Source organism: Elephantulus edwardii, unplaced genomic scaffold (assembly GCF_000299155.1).
Source record: "Elephantulus edwardii isolate Elephantulus edwardi_28Jun2011 unplaced genomic scaffold, EleEdw1.0 scaffold00002, whole genome shotgun sequence".
NCBI lineage: Eukaryota > Metazoa > Chordata > Mammalia > Macroscelidea > Macroscelididae > Elephantulus > Elephantulus edwardii.
In genome coordinates, this window is record NW_006399752.1 from 44,668,547 (window position 1) to 44,686,210 (window position 17,664).

The 17,664-nt window shown below is 49.9% G+C and overlaps 1 protein-coding gene across 1 annotated transcript in view; it reads left to right on the top strand.

Moving 5' to 3' along the window:
- TTC7B (tetratricopeptide repeat domain 7B) overlaps positions 1 to 17,664 on the top strand; it is a 388,142-nt gene that overhangs the window by 22,279 nt on the left and 348,199 nt on the right. Inside the window, exon 2 of the mRNA XM_006879120.1 lies at positions 12,081 to 12,235. Coding sequence (XP_006879182.1) covers positions 12,081 to 12,235 — 155 coding nt within the window. The remainder of the gene's footprint in view (positions 1 to 12,080; positions 12,236 to 17,664) is intronic.

A 17,664-nucleotide genomic window follows, 5' to 3' on the forward strand; every position in this document is an offset into this window, starting at 1 on the left:
TTCTCTATCCATTCGTTTGTTGATGGGCACTTAGGTAGTTTCCAACTCCTTGCTATTGTGAACACAGCCACAATAAACATGGGTGTGCATATAATCTGCTTGGGTGGGGGTTATGGTTTCTTTGGGGTATATTCCCAGGAGTGGAATTGCTGGGCCAAATGGTATCTCTCTTTGCAACTTTTTGAGAAAGCGCCATACCGCTTCCCAAAGTGTTTGCACCATTTTACACTCCCACCAACAGTGAGTAAGGGTTCTAGTTTCTCCACAACCTTGTCAGCATTTGTTGCTTGCTGTTCTGTTAAATTTTGCTATTCTGACTGGGGTGAGATGATATCTCATAGTTGTTTTGCCGCATCTTCTTGCTTGGTGACAGTCAGGTCCCCTTGCTCCTTCCCTTGTAGCTCTTGTTAGATGAAACTTTGTGACTCAAGCAAAAGTGGTGACTTGAGTAAGGGTAGTGACTTGGGTGCCTCCCACCCTAATCCCACCTCATTCACACAGAGGCCAGGATTTAAAACGTGCACTCAAACCCTGACCCACCCCATCAAGTTGACTCAACAAGTTGCCATCAGGTTGACTCCCAGCGACCCAGGGTGGCAGGCAGGCTGCCATGGCCGTCTTCTGTGAAACTGCTGATGGGTTTGAACCACTGACCTTTTCATTAGCAGCAGAATGCTTTACCACTGTGCCCCGATGACCTTCACAAGATCCCCGGTGGAGGAGAATGACATCAGATCACAAATGGAGGCCAGCTACACAATGCTAGGGATCACGGCTGGGTTGTATTCTTGACCCTGACCATCACAGTTTCCACACACCACGTTTCACAGTCCACCAAACACCATGTGAGAGGTACCAAGCCTGGGTGCTGTTGTTACCTGCTCAAGGCCATTGTTACAGTCACTGTCAATCCGTCTTGCCGAGGGTCTTCCTCTCCTTCACTGCTCTTCTACCTTTCCCGGCCTGATGGTCTTTTTTTCCTCAAGGATGGCCCCTCCTGACAGTATGCCCAGAGACTGGCTGTTGTTGTGTACCATCGAGTTGGAACCGGCTCATAGCTGATCGGACACTGGGTTTTCAGACGCAGTAAATCACGTAGGAGGAGACTGACTTTCTTTCTCCCATAAAGCAGCTGGTGGATTAGAACTGCGTGCCTTCAAGTTGGCAGCACAGCTCCTTACCACTAGGCTAGCAGAGCTCCCTAAATAATGACTTGTTAGGTGCCAGTAAGCCAAGTATGACTTACAGCGACCCTGTGAACAACAGAACTGAACCTGCTCTGCCCGGTGCCACCCTCCTCGTCTCGGGCACACATGAGCCCATCACCGAAGTGACCGTGTCAGTCCATCTCCTTGAGAATCTTCTTCTCTTTCGCTGTCCCCTCACTTTTCCAACCACGATGTCCTTCTCCAAGGAATAGTCCCTCCTAGCAACATGCCCAAGTATGCAAGATCCTTCATTATCCTTGCCTCCAAGGAATACTCTGGCTGTACCTTCTCTAAGACATGTCTGTTTGTTCCTTCGACAGACCATGGGGGGAAAGACTGGCTAGAAGGGCCTTTCAAAGTGCTTAACCGCACTGCCCGGTGACTTACAGAAGCCAAATAAAAAGGGGGTGACACCCGCTGAGGTTGTACCTGAGAAGGGAGACTGGGGCTGCCGTGGTGTGTGACAGAGGGGCTCTGGAGGAGAAGTTCCGACTCGAGCTGGGATTCACTTTTCCTCTAGGATGGGAGCCGCATCCAGATGGCTTGACCAGGCCTGAGTGCTTCCCTGTTGACATATAAAGCGAGCGGGGGAGATGTTGTGTACTGATGCTAAGTCCTCCTTGGGATAGAGGAGCAGCCTGAAGTCTCCATCCCACCACATCTCTCGTGCAGCCAGGAGAAGGAGGGAGAGGTCACAGCTCCTTTCGTGGGGGTCAGGGAGGCTCAGCACCCCTGTGCATTGGACTGTGCTGCCTTTCTCAGGGTCCCTGGGGTTCAGGGAGGCTCCGCACCCCTGTGCATTGAGCTGTGCTGCCTGTGGACTTCTCAGGGTCCCTGGGGTTCAGGGAGGCTCAGCACCCCTGTGCATTGAACTGTGCTGCCTTTCTCAGGGTCCCTGGGGGTCACGGAGGCTCAACACCCCAGTGCATTGAGCTGTGTTGACTGTGGAGTTCAGGGTCCCTGGGGGTCAGGGAGGTTCAGCACCCCGGTGCATTGAGCTGTGTTGGCTGTGGAGTTCAGGGTCCCTGGGGGTCAGGGAGGCTCCGCACCCCTGTGCATTGAACTGTGCTGCCTTTTTCAGGGTCCCTGGGGGTCAGGGAGGCTCTGCACCCCTGTGCATTGAGCTGTGTTGGCTGTGGAGTTCAGGGTCCCTGGGGGTCAGGGAGGCTCAGCACCCTGGTGCATTGAGCTGTGCTGGCTGTGGAGCTCAGGGTCCCTGGGGGTCAGGGAGGTGACTCCGCACCCCTGTGCATTGAGCTGTGCTGGCTGTGGAGTTCTCAGGGTGGCTGGCTCAAGGTTGATATAGGGGACATGGCCTCCTTCCTAGGACCAATGCACCCACACTTTTTTCTCACTTGAGAGCTCTACTCAGCCTCCCTGGGAGTTGGTTTCCACAGCCTCCCCGACACCTGGAAAATGCCTGTGGGAAAAGGAAACTCAGCACAGCCTCTCTGATCCCTTCATGGACCACCACAGCCACCTTGGTCACCTGGGACCGAGCAAGTGGAGCAGGTGCAAGGTGGACAGATCTGCTATCCTGGCCCATGCATGCCTGACATGTCCTGGCCGGTGATGCCCCACGGCTGGTTGGGAGAGAAGCCCTGCCCTGTCTCTGGATCCCAGTGTCCAAATGGCTAGAGGTTGGCATCCTGGATAGATGGCAGAAAATGATTGTCTAGGTTCAAATCCCAGCGCAGAGTGAATGAGCTCTGTGACTTTTTGTCTTGTGACCGCATACTCTGAAGTCGACTCCCTGTGTGTGTGGATAATGATGGCACCACTTCCTGTTGTTTGAAGATTGGTTGGATGATGTCAACATCTTCACACACTGAACACACTGAGGGCTCTATCTAGCGTGTTATTGAAGAAGATTGTAAAACATGCATGTTCTGTAAATTGCAGCCTCTCGGTCACAGGCGTGTATCTCATGGGACTTGCTGGCCTGATGAGATCTGACATCACTGTTCTGCGAAATGTCCGTTTATGCAGTGCGTTGGTGAGTTGATTCCAACTCACAATGACATAACAGGTCTGAGTAGGCCAGCTTCATAGTGTTTCCAAGACTGTGATCTTTACTGCTGTGTCTTTCCCCCGCTGGTGGATTTAAACTTCCCACCTTTGTGCTAACAACTAACTTCGTCACCATTATGCCATCAGGTCTCCTCGTTCTGGGGTATGTGGTTGCAGCTCTTAGGCACCACTGAGCCATCTGTGTAATAGATGTTAAGCAGATCTGAATTTTGCCCTATCCTGCCCCATCCTCGTGATACCTGAGGTGCAGAAGCCCATTGTTGCAGTTGGTGTATCAGTCCATCTTGTTGGAGGTCTTCCTCTCTTTATCTGATCTTCCACCTTTTTCAGCATGATTTTTTTTTCCCAGGAACCAGTCCCTTCTGACAACAGGCCCAAAGTATGTGAAGTGAAGTTTCACCATCCTAAATGAGTGAATCATTTGCTCTTCAATCCTACACAAGTGTGTGGAAGACCCTCAGCGAGATGGATTGAAATAGTGACTGTAACAACGGGCTTTCACAGATCAGAGCTCATGAGACTGGTTCGGGGTAGGGCAGGGTTCAGGTTCGGTGTTCTGTACGATCCACGTGAACCATAGTCTACTCCTTGACACCAAACAGCAACAACAAAGGAGTGAAAACAACTTTAATGGTTGTTGGTGGATGTGTTAGGGGCCATCTAATCAAGTGTGACTCATAGCAATCCTGTGAACAACAGATCTGAACCCTGTCCTATCCTGTGCCAACCTCATCATCTCTGACACACATGAGCCCATTGCTCCAGTCACTGTACCAGTCCATCTGATTGGGAGCATTCCTGTCTTCCGCTGACCCTCTGTCTTTCCAAGCTTGACGTCCCTCTCCAAGGAAGAGTGTCTCCTAGCAGCAGGTCCAAAGTATGTGAGATGAAGTTTCATCGTTTTTGCCTCCAGGGAGCACTCTGACCGCACTTTTCCCAAGACTTATCTGTTCTTCTGGCAGTCGATAGGATACTCCGTTCCCTTCTCCAACACCACACCTCAAAGGCATCAACTCTTCTTCTGTCTTCTTTATTCATTGTCCAGCTCTCACATGCATAGCAGGTGATTGAAAAGACCATGGCCTGAATCAGACACACCTTAGTGTTCAAACTGACATACTGCTTTTCGGTGTTTTGGAGAAGTCCCCAACAGTGGACTTGACCATTGCAATATTGTCTTCTGATCGCCTGACTGCTGGTGCCAAAGGTGCTGATTGTTGAGCCAAGCAAGATGAAATTATTGACAGCTTCAGCCCTTTTCTCTCCATCTATCATAACGTTGTCTGTTGGCCCTGTGGTGAGGACCTTTGTTGGTTGAGATGTAATCCATACTGAAAACTGTAGTCCTGATCTTCTGCAGGAAGCATTTCAAGTCCTCCACACTTTCAGCAAGCAAGGAATCGTCGCTAACACTTACTCAGCACTTGTTTTGTGCTGGGTGTTGTGTGTAGATCATCTCTGGTCCTCATAGTAGTCAGACGAGGAGACCAACGCTCAGAAGGCTAGCAGCTTGCCGAGTGCCTGCCACACAGCTACTATGTGAAAGAGCTGGGACTCAAGCCCAGGGCCGCCCGAAGCCAAAGCTCTTTGCTCCACGCTGTCCTGTGTGACTTCTCCGTTCTAGAAAGCCAAGTGCTGGAGCCCCGTTTGCAGTCTTGCTGTTCCGCCTCACCCACGGCAGCGGGCTCCACCAGCTGCGCTCTACCCGTGTGCCTTTGGATATGAACGAATGGGAGGAGGAGGCCCTGCTCAGATGAGGTGGGGTTTGGATGGAGGGTGCCTGGCACCCAGCAGGGCCTCAGTAAACACTCCCTCCTCCCTTCTTTCCTCCTTCCATGCCAACAAGTGCCTGTGGCGGCAGGGTGCTCTCAACATAGCGGATACCCCTGAGTTTGTCAGCCATTCCCGGTACCTGCCGGGCCTCAAGGGTCTTCTACAGTCAGTCCCAGGAGGTTTCCTCACAGGCATTCACTAAGCAGTACTTGGCTGGGCCTTTGAGTGGGACCTTCTGCATGTCTCCAAAGTCCACGATCGGTGCAGCCCTCTCCTTGCTGGGACTTGTCCTGTGAGCTCTGGCCACTGTGGAGTCTGTGGGCTCAAGTCTCTTCTCCTCAATTCAGGGAGCTGCCAGGTCACCAGGCTCCCCTTGCCCAAGTCGTGACCTGGCGCTTGTTAGATGTCCTTGAGCTGCCTTTACCTCCTTGTGTGTAACAGAAGGAGACACCGCCCAGCCCTGCCGCATCCTCAGTGGCCGCTGAGTTTAGACCCATTGCTGCAGCTCCTGGGTGGTCCAGCTCGGTGAAGATATTCCTCTTTGCTCTGACCCCTCTTGCTACCAAGCACAATGTCCTTCTCCAGGGATTGGCCCCTCTTAATAACGTCCAACACTCTTGAGGTGAAGTCTTACCATCCTAACTTCTAAGGAACATCCTGGGTGCACTTGTTCCAAGACAGATTTGCTTGTTCTTTTTTTTTTCAATTTTATTTTACTAATTTTTTGTGTGCGTTCCGTCAAATCAGATCTGACTGGTACAGGAGGAGATTGCCCCTCCTTCTCCAGCAGAGCATCTGGTGAATTTGAACTGCGTACCTCTGGGAGTGCAGTGTAGCTTCTTGCCACTAGCCCACCAGGACTACCAGATTTGCTTGTTCTCATGATCATCCAGGGAGCATTCTTCATGGTCAACCAGGATAACTGGGGGCCTCACCTCATTTGTTGTCCAGCTCTTGTCTGATGTCTATTGGCTTGAAAATGGTCCTTTCATAGATAATGCCCGGTATTGTGCTCACGTCAGACAGGAGGGTAAATTTGGTCCCTGTTACCCCATCTTGGCCAGAAGCAAAGTCTATTTTTAGTGTTTTGATCCTCTTTATTGTATATTTAATTATTTAATCCTTTTGGAATTCATTTCCTGGTATGCCCTGAGGTACCGTTCCCTTCCTTGTGCCTCACTAATTCAGCGTGTAGCATTTTTCTTTGAATATTAGACCCCTTGATTAAATAGTCTTTGCAAGCCTGGGATGCTAACACTAGTGAAACAGGAGAGGCAGTGGTGCTGGGTTTCATGAACTCAGTGTGGAAACCAGTGAGCTCGGAGTTGAATGCTGGCAAGGGGTTCTCAGTTAGTGACCCCACTTTGAAGCTGGTTTGGGAACTCTAGTTAGGAATCTCTAGTCTGCTGTCCCAAAGGCTGGAATGGCAGTGACTTACTTGAGTGACATTGTGAGGGAGCCCTGGTGGCAAAGTAGTTAAACATTTGGCTGCTAACCAAAAGGTGAGTGGTTTGAGTCCCCGAGTCACTCTGTGGGAGGAAGATGTGGTAGTTTGCTTTCACAAAGACGATGACAGCCTGGGAAACCCGGGGCAACCGTGGTACAGGGCTGCTGTGCGTTAGGATCGTTTGGTGGCCGTGTGTGTGTGTGTGTGTGTGTGTGTGTGTGTGTGTGCGCGCGCGCACTTGCGCTTTTGAGTTTTGGGACACATTGAGTAAGTACTTGATTAATCAAAAGGTCAGGGGTTTGAACCATCAGCCCCCGTGTGGGTGAAAGAGGTGGCAGGGTGCGTCTGTAAAGATCACAGCCTGGGAACCCCAAGGGGCCGTTCAGCTCTGTCCTGTTCGATCACGGTGAATCGGGATCGACCTGACAGCATACAGCCATGACGGCGAAGCAAGGACACATTCTTATTTCTCTTTGGTAGTGACTGGTCCCTAGCATCCCAGTCCACGGCCTGTCCTTGATGTCGGGACCATTTCCCTGTGCCTCATTGTTCAGCATCCACAAACAGTGGCTTCCCTCTCGTGGTCTCAGATGGATGTGCTGTTTCCTATCAGCACCGACATATTCCAGTCAATAGGGTAGAGTGGACAGAGAGTGGACGATGACTCTCCTCCCTGTCAGTAGTCCCTGAAGCTGCATGGAACAGGCCAGCCATTGGCTGTCACTTAGTCACGTGGCAGCGTCCAGCTATGAGGGAGGCCGAGTATTCCTTAGGCAGCCCGGTGCCCCTGTGCGTCGTGGGGTTCTAAGACTAAAGAAAGAAGCTGTTATTGTTGTTATGTACCATCAAGTCAGAACCAGCCATCCAGCAGGTTTTTAGAGACGATAAATTGTATGGGAGGAAATTGTCCATCTTTCTCTTGTGGAGCAGTTGATAGATTTGAACTGTGTGCCTTTGGGTTGGCGGTGCAGGTCCTTACCAGTAGGCCACAGAGCTCCAGTTAATGAAAAGAAAAAGAGCATGGCTATTCATGGTGGCCAGGAGACTGTGCTACAGGCATGGACGGACCTAAGACTGTGACGTGCAGCCCAGATGCCATGACCTGCCTCACATTAGTAGCCCAGGTGGCACCCTGGTTGAGTGTTTGGCTGCTGTAAGAGTGAGAATTTGAACCCTCTGGTTGTTCCTTGGAAGGAAGCTGTGTGAGTCTCTTCTGTAAAGATCACAGTTTTGGAAGCCATTTGGGGCTGTTCTACTCAGGCCCGTCAGGATTGCCGTCAGAATTGAGTCGATGGTTATGGGTTTGATGTTCGCCATTGAATGGTCTTGTCACTGAGCAAGTACTAATGGTGTAGATCTTGACCTTGGCCCTGGGATACAGCAGTCAATGTTAACAGACTCTTTTTTCAAGTCTGTCTCATACAGAAGGGCTGGATGGATTGATGCTCACCAAGGTGCAGTGGTGCTCCTGGGGTGTTTAGGGTGGGCCAGAGTGGGGCACAATTGGGGCGCAAGGCACAGGGGACAGAGAGGCCAGCAGCGGAGGGACAGCAGCTGTTGCTCACTGGGTGGTGATATCTGCAGTGGGAAGGTGACGGGGTGCCTGTGGAGAAGTGGGGGACACCAGCCAGTGAGCGATGAGAGCTCCCTGTGGGGACCTGGGAGTGCTCCACACACTGACCCCAGCCAGATTGTTTGCTGCTGTCCTGGTGTTCCCCTGCCCACACCCGTCCCCTCCCTCTCTGCTCTCTGAACTTTCCTCGCCTGTGCACCAGTTTACATCATGCTGTCCCCATCCCCCAGCCTGCCCTTCCCACCATTGTCTTCCAGCCTTGGTCCTCCTCCACCTCTAAGAGTTTAGGGGTGTCACTCCAGGGCACCCCATTTCTCAGCTGCTGCAAAATTCTTGATCCAGTCCACCAGTCTTACAAGGGGTGGGTGCCCTTGTCTTACAAATGGGTGAATTAATGCTCAGAGAGTGTTAGTGATTTTCCCCAGATCTCATCACTAGAAAGAGGGTGCAGGTGGCAGGGGTCCCCATAAAGGACTTCTGAGAACTGTCCCCTAAATTGTCCCCCTGCAGCCAAGTCAATTGACCAGACTCAGACAGTTACAGAATTACAAAATAATAACAGGGGATTTCATGCCATTTAAAAACATGTTAAATATGTTTTACCTTGTTTCATAGTTTAGAAATTGTTTGGGTTTTTAAAAATTTATAGTATAAAGAAAATAAATTCACAGTACAGTGATAGTCTTACCATACAGAAATAATCATGGCTGAGCATAATTTCAGTTTTTAAAGAAAAGTTAGTATTTTTCTTTAAAAGTAGTGGGATAAATTATGTACACTAAATTGAAACAGATGAGAGAGAAAACTGTTTAGTAAAAGGGCTGTATGATTAGGTATTATTGTCATGACATGAGTCCAGAATGAAGGCTGCATAATGGAGTGGACTTGGGAGGAGGAATTGTATAACAGTGAAAGAATTTTTCTTTACTTTTCAAAGAGAAGAACGAACTAGAGGGGAGGGTTGGGCACAGAGAAAAGTACAACAGTGAATGAATGGAAAGCCAAAATCTCTGTAAGTGTTCATTAAAATTAATAAAAAAAGAAAAAGTACTGGTATAAAATGAATGTACTTTCTCATAGTTATTTAATATTTTATATTGAAATGACCAAATGCTCACCCGCAGGCCTGTCTTTAGGTCCTCCATGCCAAATTCTTTCCTTTGAATCATCTCTTTATTAGATAGATTTCATTTTTCTAGAAGGGCCCATGTTTCGAGGAGGAAAATGCTTTTGAACTTGGCTGGGATCTGTGCCCTGATGTCCTTGGGCTGCTCCCTTCTGTAGAGGTGGCGTCATTGTCTTCTGATGCTGAATGTCGCTGCAGGTCCCTCCTCACATCCTCCCTGCTCTGTCTGTGATTGGCTATTTTTATGTCAGTCATGTGACTGGGCCTGGCTTGCTGTTTGACTCCTCCCGGGACCCTGGGTTGCATCTCTAGATTGTTGAGGGGTCAGAGGTAGAGTTCTCACCTTCCAAAATAACCAAGTGTCTCTCTGGAGACTAAGGTGCGCCTGATACAGGCCATGGTATTTGCAATCGCTTGTTATGCATCAGAGTTGGACAATGACTAGGGAGGACAGAAGGAGAGTGGATGCTTTTGAGCTGTGGTGCTGGAGAAGAGTACTGAATGTACCATGGACTGCCAGGAAAACAAACAGATTCATCTTGGAGAGGATTAAACCAAGCTACTCCTTGGAGGCAAGGATTCTGGGGCTTCGTCTGACATACTTTGGACATGTTGCCAGGAGGGACGGGTCCTTGGAGAGGGACATCATGCTTGGGAGGGTGGAGGGACGGCGCAGGAGGTGAAGACCCTCTATGAGATGGATTGATTCAGTGACTGGGGTAATCGGGATGGGTGTGTCAGAGGCAGTGCGGTTAGCGCAGCGTAGAGCAGGGTTTAGGGCTGTTGTGCATAGGGTCGCTATGAGTCGGAAACGACTCGACGGCACATAACAACAACAACTACCTTGGAAGAGGTGCAGGTTGAATGCTCCTTAGAAGCAAGGATGGTAGCTACCGTGTTGTCTTCCACACTTCAGACCTGCTGTCAGGAGGGGCCGGTCTTGGAGAAGGACATCGTGTTTGGTAGAGAGGAGGGTCAGTGACAAAGTAGAAGGTCCTTAAGGAGATGAATTGGCTCAGTGGCTGCCCCCATGACTGAAGCATGACGGAGGTCATTAGCGTGGCAGAGGACCCAGCAGTGTTTCATTCTGTTGTCCACGGCATCGCTAGCAGTCATAGTTAACTTCTCAGCACCCAACACCCACAGCGTGTGAGAGCCTGGGCTCCGTACTTGGCCGTGTACTTCGTATGCAGCCACCCCTGTATGTCAGAGGAGGCTGGCGCGTTCCTCTCTCACTGCATATGTTTCACTGGTGCTTCCAGACGAACATGAGCTAGGAGAGGGGCCTGCTGATCTGCTTTTGAAAATCCACCCGAGGGAACCCGACAGGTCCCTGTGGTCTGATCCTTGGGCATAGGGTGGCTGTGGGTCGAGGCCTACTCACTGGCAACCTCAACGTCAGCCGCAGCAGTGCCCTGGGGCCCGGCTGAGACGCAGAGGTCGAGCAGGCTCCATTCTACACCTGTCAGCCTTCACTGGCCTCACCACCCAGAGCTTCGTGGGGTGCTCTGTGATTGTTTATCAAGTTAATTTTGAATTACACAAACATGAGACACGGGGGTGACGGGGTGGGTTAATCAAAGGGTCATACAATCTGATGGCTGGAGGGAAGGGAGGGTAAAGGAAATGGGAAAGATTGGTGTGAAAAACAATGTACATGAACTTTGAAAGTAAACCAATACAAAATAAAAATTCTATTTATTTCTTTTTCCCCTGTGTGTCACATATTCTTTTTTACATTTTTTTATTAATTTAAATGAAAGTTTACAGAGACTTAGGGTTTCTTTAAAAATCTGTTTTGTCCCCAAACCTGGCTTCTTTTGCTTCCTGGGGTTGTATACTACCATGGGTTTAAGGCATGGCCTTTCAGACCTTTTACAAGTGCTTTGTTATTGTAATAAAATGATATTCTGTCCCATCACCCCGCAGTGCCCTGTGCTTGCTGCGTAGATTGTTCTGGGAGGCCAGGCATGTGGATTCATAGCTGATCCTACAGTGACTGCTTTCCTAATTAACAGGCCAGCAGAGACCAGCAACGTTAGCATGTGGAAGCAGTGAGCTTTCTGGAGTAAAATCGTGCGGCTATTAGAACACATGCCAGGTGTAATAGGTAGCATACTTATTTGTTAAAGGAATGGTTGTAGCTTAGAGATGGCCCACAGATCAGAAAAAAAGGCCTGACAATCCATTTCTGAAGTCAGTCACCATAAACCCAAAGGAGCACAATTCTACTCCCATACCTATAGGGTCTTCATGAGGTGGAAAGACTGTGCTAGGTTCTCTCTCTCTTCTCTCCTCCCTCCTCCCTCCTCTTCTCTTCTCCTCTCTCCTCCTCTCCTCTCTCTCCTCTCCTCTATTCCTCTTCTTCTTCTTCCTCTTCCCCTTCCCCTTCCCCTTCCCCTTCTCTCTCCCTCCCTCCCTCCCTCTCTCTCTCTCCCCCCCCCCTTTGCTGCTGTGTACCGTCAAATCGGATCTGACTGGTACAGGAGGAGATTTCCCCTCCTTCTCCAGCAGAGCATCTGGTGGATTCGAACCACATGCCTTCGGGATTGCAGTGCAGCTTCTTGCCACTAGGTCACCAGAGCTCCCTGTTTTGTGTGTCTTTTATAAAAATTCCACTGAATGTATCATAAGACAGCTTTTTTTTCCCCTGCCAAATGTGTATTCTGTCTGTGTTAACGTGCGCTCTTTGTTCTAGATTCAATAAACGTAGGCTTGGTGTTCTTAAGCCAACACATGCTGGTGTGTGTACAACTGGAGCATTTTGTCAGTGAACAGAATGTAAGAAGGTGCCTGTGGGACTCGAGCTAAGATTATGAGGTTCTAGAAGGTTCCTTGCTGGGTTCTGGAGCCGTCGGGTGTGGTGGTCCATGGGAAGGCCTGCTCTCGCCCCCGTTTAGTGTCTCCCTTTGGTTCTTCTAGATGACATGGCCGAGCTCCTCCTCGGGGAGGCGAAGCTGGAGCAGTACCTGAAGGAGCACCCTCTGCGCCAGGGGACCAGTCCCCGAGGCCCCAGGCCCCAGCTGACCGAAGTCCGAAAGCATCTGACCGCTGCCCTCGACCGAGGGAACCTCAAGGTACTGTGGGCCTCTGGGGAGCCTGGGGAGATGGGCACCCCTTTCTTTGCCAGTGTGCGGGCACCATCTGTCTTCACAGTAAAGGGTGCCCGTCGGCCAGCCGGGCCACCTCAGGCATCTACACTGTCGCAGCGCGTTAGAAGCAGGCCAGCTCTTGGAGTGACCCCGGTGTGGAGGAGAGGGGGCTTCAGGTGTCCAAGGGCTTCCCTGATGAGCATCTCCAGTGACACGTTGTCCTGAAAAAGGGCACTGATCTTTCCCAGGTGCTTCAGGCATACAGCTCGGGGTTCACCGTGACACGTTCCCTGCACTCAGGAGATGTGGCACCCGCCTGAAGGGTAGCTCAGGCTAGGGGCGGTGTGGGGTGTACACACACTGAGGGGGAGCCCACGGTGTTCACACCGGGCAAGGCTCTCCTGGCCCTGGGTGCAGGGACATCTGGTGGGTACTCATGTGGGTGGGGGGGTGTTGATACTGAGTATGGGGGGACCTGGGCAGGTGTCCATACTGCTGAAGGGAGTCCTGGCACCAGCTCGGTGGGTGTTCATACTGATGAGGGGTGTCCTGGCGCTGAGTGCAGGGGGAACCTAGGTGGTTGCTGGGAGACCCACATGAGTGCTCATACCAGGTATGGGGGTATCGGGTGAGAATACTGAGTATGGGAGGACCTGGGTGGGTGCTGACACTGATGGTGGGGGTACCTTGATGGGGACCGACCTGGGCCCATGTATGGGGGACCTGATGGTGAATTTCCCTTTGCCTGAACATTAACCGTAACCCCCACCACCCAGGAAGCCGCCTGCGCTGTCCTTCCATCTGTCCAGCCTGTTTTCCAGTCCCTTGCACTCAGCTCTCCCTGGCCCTCGCATCTCTCCTCCCTTGCTGCGTGGACTCTCCTGGAGACAGCACCTCCTGTCTGCGCTGCCCTCTCCCGCCCCAATACCGCCTGCTTACGTGACTCTGGACACTTCTGCCTCAGGGAGTCACTCTTCAGAGAGCTGAGGGCATCCCAGTCCCTTCCTGCCCATCTTCCCAGGGTCACCCTTCACCCCAGTGTGCTCCCAACAAACCATGGACAGTCTTTGGTGAGCCTTTTTAGAAAAGGGAAAAAACCCCACAACCCTAGTGTGGTAAAATACTCGTAAGGAACCCTTGCTGCTCTAACCATCCTCTGATCTGCTTTTGACACACTCACTTCTTTTCCCTTTAACCTTGATTTCTCACTCTGTCTCCACATCCCGTGAGCTCTTTGTGGTCACCCTACTGTCTGTGCACGTTCCCCCAGAAAGGCCATGTTTTCTGGGGCTTTTCCTCTCATTTCTCTGTTGGAAACACCTAGTTTTCAGAGTGACCCTGGGGAGGTCATGTCCCTGTTAGGGACTTAGTTTCTGTAGGGGTGGGGTGGGCTGTTCGAGGGGCCCGCCTAGACCTCCGCAGCAACCATGTTTCATTCAGCTTTTCTTTGGAGACGTTCTTCCTCATCATCTGTCTTCTTCCCTGACCTTGTCTCACTGGGGACTTGGGCCCCTGACTTTGTCTCACCTAAGGGTCTTGGGTCTCTGACCTTGTCTCACTGGTGGGGGGGGTCTTGGATCCCTGACCTTGTCTCACTGGTGGGGGGGGGTCTTGGGTCTCTGACCTTGTCTCACGGGGGTCTTGGGCCCCTGACTATGTCTCAGTGGGGCCTTGGGCCCCTGACTATGTCTCAGTGGGGCCTTGGGTCTCTGACCTTGTCTCACCTGGGCGTCTTGGGTGTCTGATCTTGTCTTACTGGGGACTTGGGTGTCTGACCTTGTCTCACTGGGCTCTTGGGCCCCTGACAGTGTCTCAGTGGGGGCTTGGGTCCCTGACCTTGTCTCACTGGGGTCTTGGGTCTCTGACCTTTTCTCACTGGGGACTTGGGTGTCTGACCTGGTCTCACTGGAGGTCTTGGGCCCCTGACCGTTTCTCAGTGGGGGCTTGGGTCCCAGAACTTGTCTCACTGGGGTCTTGGGCCCCTGACCTTTAATCACCTGGGAGCTTGGGTAACATTTGAATAAGCTGGTATTAGTGTCTGTGATGGCGACTCCGTGTGTCATGAAATAGAATGGCATAGGGTTCCTGGCTGTAAGCTCAGCAGAAATGGGCTCCGGGCCTTTTTGTGATGCTGTTTGGTGGGTTCAAGCCACTCACCTTGAGGTCAGTAGTCCAGACAAGCTGTTCACGCCATCCAGAGACCTTGGGCCACCCTGAGTTAGAGTCAGCCTGATGGTCGCAGTTTTGGGTTTTGACTTTTGGTCCTTTTGTCTAGTGTCTGACAGTAAACCACGACTGTCGAGTCTCTTCTGATGCACGCCGACCCTCTGAGGCCTCCTGAGGCTGTGAACTTTTATGGAAGGACACGGCTTATCTGTCTCTTGTGGAGCTGCCGGTGAACTCGAACTATCAACCTACTGGTTAGCAACCGAGCTCCTAGCCCACCAGCTCACCAGGGCACCCTTTATATAGCCACAGGCCTGTAGGGACCCCGACAGAGCCTCCTTTCAGAATGGGCTCCATTAGACCACAGTGCAGCCCCCTAAGGTCAGCCTTACAGTGTGCTTTGAATTGGGGTTCTGTGTTTGGGGCTTTGAAAATCAAGTCTTCTCTTTTCTTGTTCCTTTTCTTTGAAAGAACCGTGTCATACTTGTGTTCAAATTTAGTGGATGGTTGTCATCCTCCTGCTGTTGTTAATAAAGATCACTGGTGGGTCGAGATGGGCTGCAGAGAGTGTCACATGGGGTCACAGCTCCCAGTGAGGGACAAAGTCAGGGATCCTGCTGGGGACATGCAAGCGTTACCAGGAGAGGGGAGGGAGGTTGGAGATCATTGCTGTAAGCCTGGCAAGTTCCCTTCCTACCTCTGGCCTTGGTAACGTCATCTTGAAAAAGGAATCTTTTCTTCTGGTGTGGCTTAGTTTCCTTTTTCTCCCCTTTTTGTTCTCCATCCAGCATAACCCACTGCGGTAATAAGAACGCGGAACCGAAAGTCAGCAGTGTAGAATGGGAGTTCCAGTTTTGGACTTGTGAGCTGTGTGACCTTGATTTTCAAAGCCCCAAATGCAGAACCCAAATTCAAGGCAAACTATGAGGCTGACCTTGGGGGACCAGACTGTGTCCTGTGGGAAGTTACTTAACCTCTCTGAGCTTCCTGCTTCTCATCTGTGAATGCTTAACTCAGGATTGTTCTGAGTTTCCGGTGTAGAAGCTCCGTCAAAATCATACAGTACTAAATCCATGTCATTTTATTGTTGAGAATTGTTGTTGTTGTTAAGTGAGCCTGCGACTCATAGTGATCCTGTGCACAGCAGCTCTGAAGCCTGCCCTGTCCTGAGTCAATCTCACTGACTCCGACACACCTACCCCCATTGTTCCAGTTACTGTATCAATCCCTCTCATCTGGGCTCTTCCCCTCCTGTGCTGTCCCTCCACCCTTCCAAGCATCATGTCACTCTCCAAGGATTGGTCTCTCCTAAAGGATTGGTCTGTCTAAAGTAAGTGAGGCGGAGCTTCAAAATCCTAGCCTCCAAGGAGAAACTTGATTTCACCCTCTTCAAGACAGACCTATATGCTTTCTTCGCAGTCCATGGTATGTTCAAGTCTCTTCTCCAGCACTGCAACTCAAAATCATCGATTCTTTTTCTGTCATCCTTAGTCATTGTCCAGCTCTCTGATGCATAGCAAGTAATTGCAGAGATAATGACCTGGATCAGACGTACCTTAATCTCTAGAATGACATAATTTGTTGCTTTTCAGCACTCTGGAGATTTCCCTGACTGCAGATTTACCGAATGCAATTTGTCTTTTGATTTCATGACTGCTGATGCCAAGAGTGTTGATTGTGGAACTGAGCAAGCTGTAACTGTTAACAACCTCAATCTCTTCTCCATCTGTTGTGGTGCTACCAGTTGGCCCAGTGGTGAGAATCTTTGTCTTCTTGATGCTGAACTTCAATTCATATTGAAGTCTATAATCCTTGACTTTCTGCAGCAAACTCTTCAGGTCCACCTCAGTTTCAGCAAGCAAGGTTGTGTCATCTGCATAACGTAGGTTGTTGACTGGAGTCTTCCTCCAATCCTCTTCATAAAGTCCAACTTCCTGAATGATCTGTTCTGCATATAGATTGAAAAGGTATGGAGACAGGACATATCCCTTACACATCCCCTTCCTGATTTTGAACCATGCAGTGTTTCCCTGTTCTTTTCTGAGGACTGCTTCATGGTCCAAGTATAGGTTTTACATAAGCACAATCAAGTATTCTGGGATCCCCATTCTCCTCAAGATTAACCACAATTTGTTGTGCTTCACACAGTCAAAAGCCTTTGCATAGTCAGTGAAACACAGACAGACGTTCTTCTGGTACTCTCTGCTTTCTGCCAAGATCCATCTGACCTTGGCAGTAATGTCTCTAGTGCCACAGCCTCTTCTAAACCCAGCTTGTATTTCTGGTAGTTCCCTGTCAATATACTGTTCCAGTTGTTTTTTGATAATTTTTCAGCAGGCTTTTGCTTGTACGTGATATTAGTGATATTGTTAGATAATTTCCACACTCTGTTGGGTCACTTTTTTTTTTTTTTAAATCGGAATAAATATAGATCTCTTCCAGTCAGTTGGTCAGGTGGTTGTCCTCCAGATTTTTTGTCACAACTTGATGAGCACATCCAGGGCAGCATCTGTTTGTTGAAATATGTCAATTGGCTTTATTTTTTGCCAATTCCCTTAGAGCAGCCTGAACTTCCTCCTCCATTGCCATTGCCTCGTGATCATATGTTGATTATTGAAATTCATCTGTGTCAGCCAATTCTTTTTTGGTACAGTGACTCTGTATACTCTTTCAATTTCTTTTAGTGCTTCCTGGAACATCCAATATTCTGCCCCTAGCATCCTTAAGTATTGCATCTTGAGGCTTGAATTTGTTGTTTAGTTCCTTCAGCTTAAGAAATGCCGAGAGAGCTTGGCCTTTTTGCTTTTCAGACTCCAAATAACAATTTCCTCTGTCTTCCCAAGTTGCCCTTTGGAATCTTCTTTTCAGTTCCTTAACACAAACCAATGCAACTGGTCTACACATAATGCTTACTGACATTGATTAGTCCTCGAGTTGTACAGCCTTTCTCACCCTCCTTTTCCCAATCAATATAAATTCACTGCACAGCTAAAATGTTGTTACTACTGTCATTTTGATTCCCCATAGAATCATTGTCCCGCTCTCAGATGCTTAACAAGTGACTGAAAAGACTATGGCCTGAATCAAGTATACCTGACCCTTCAGATGGATATTATTGTTGTTGTTGTTGTTGTTGTTGTTATGTGCCGTCGAGTCACCTGCGACTCATAGCGACCCTATGTACAACAGCCCTAAACTCTGCTCTGTCCTGTGCCAATTGCACTGTCTCTGACACTCCTAACCCAATT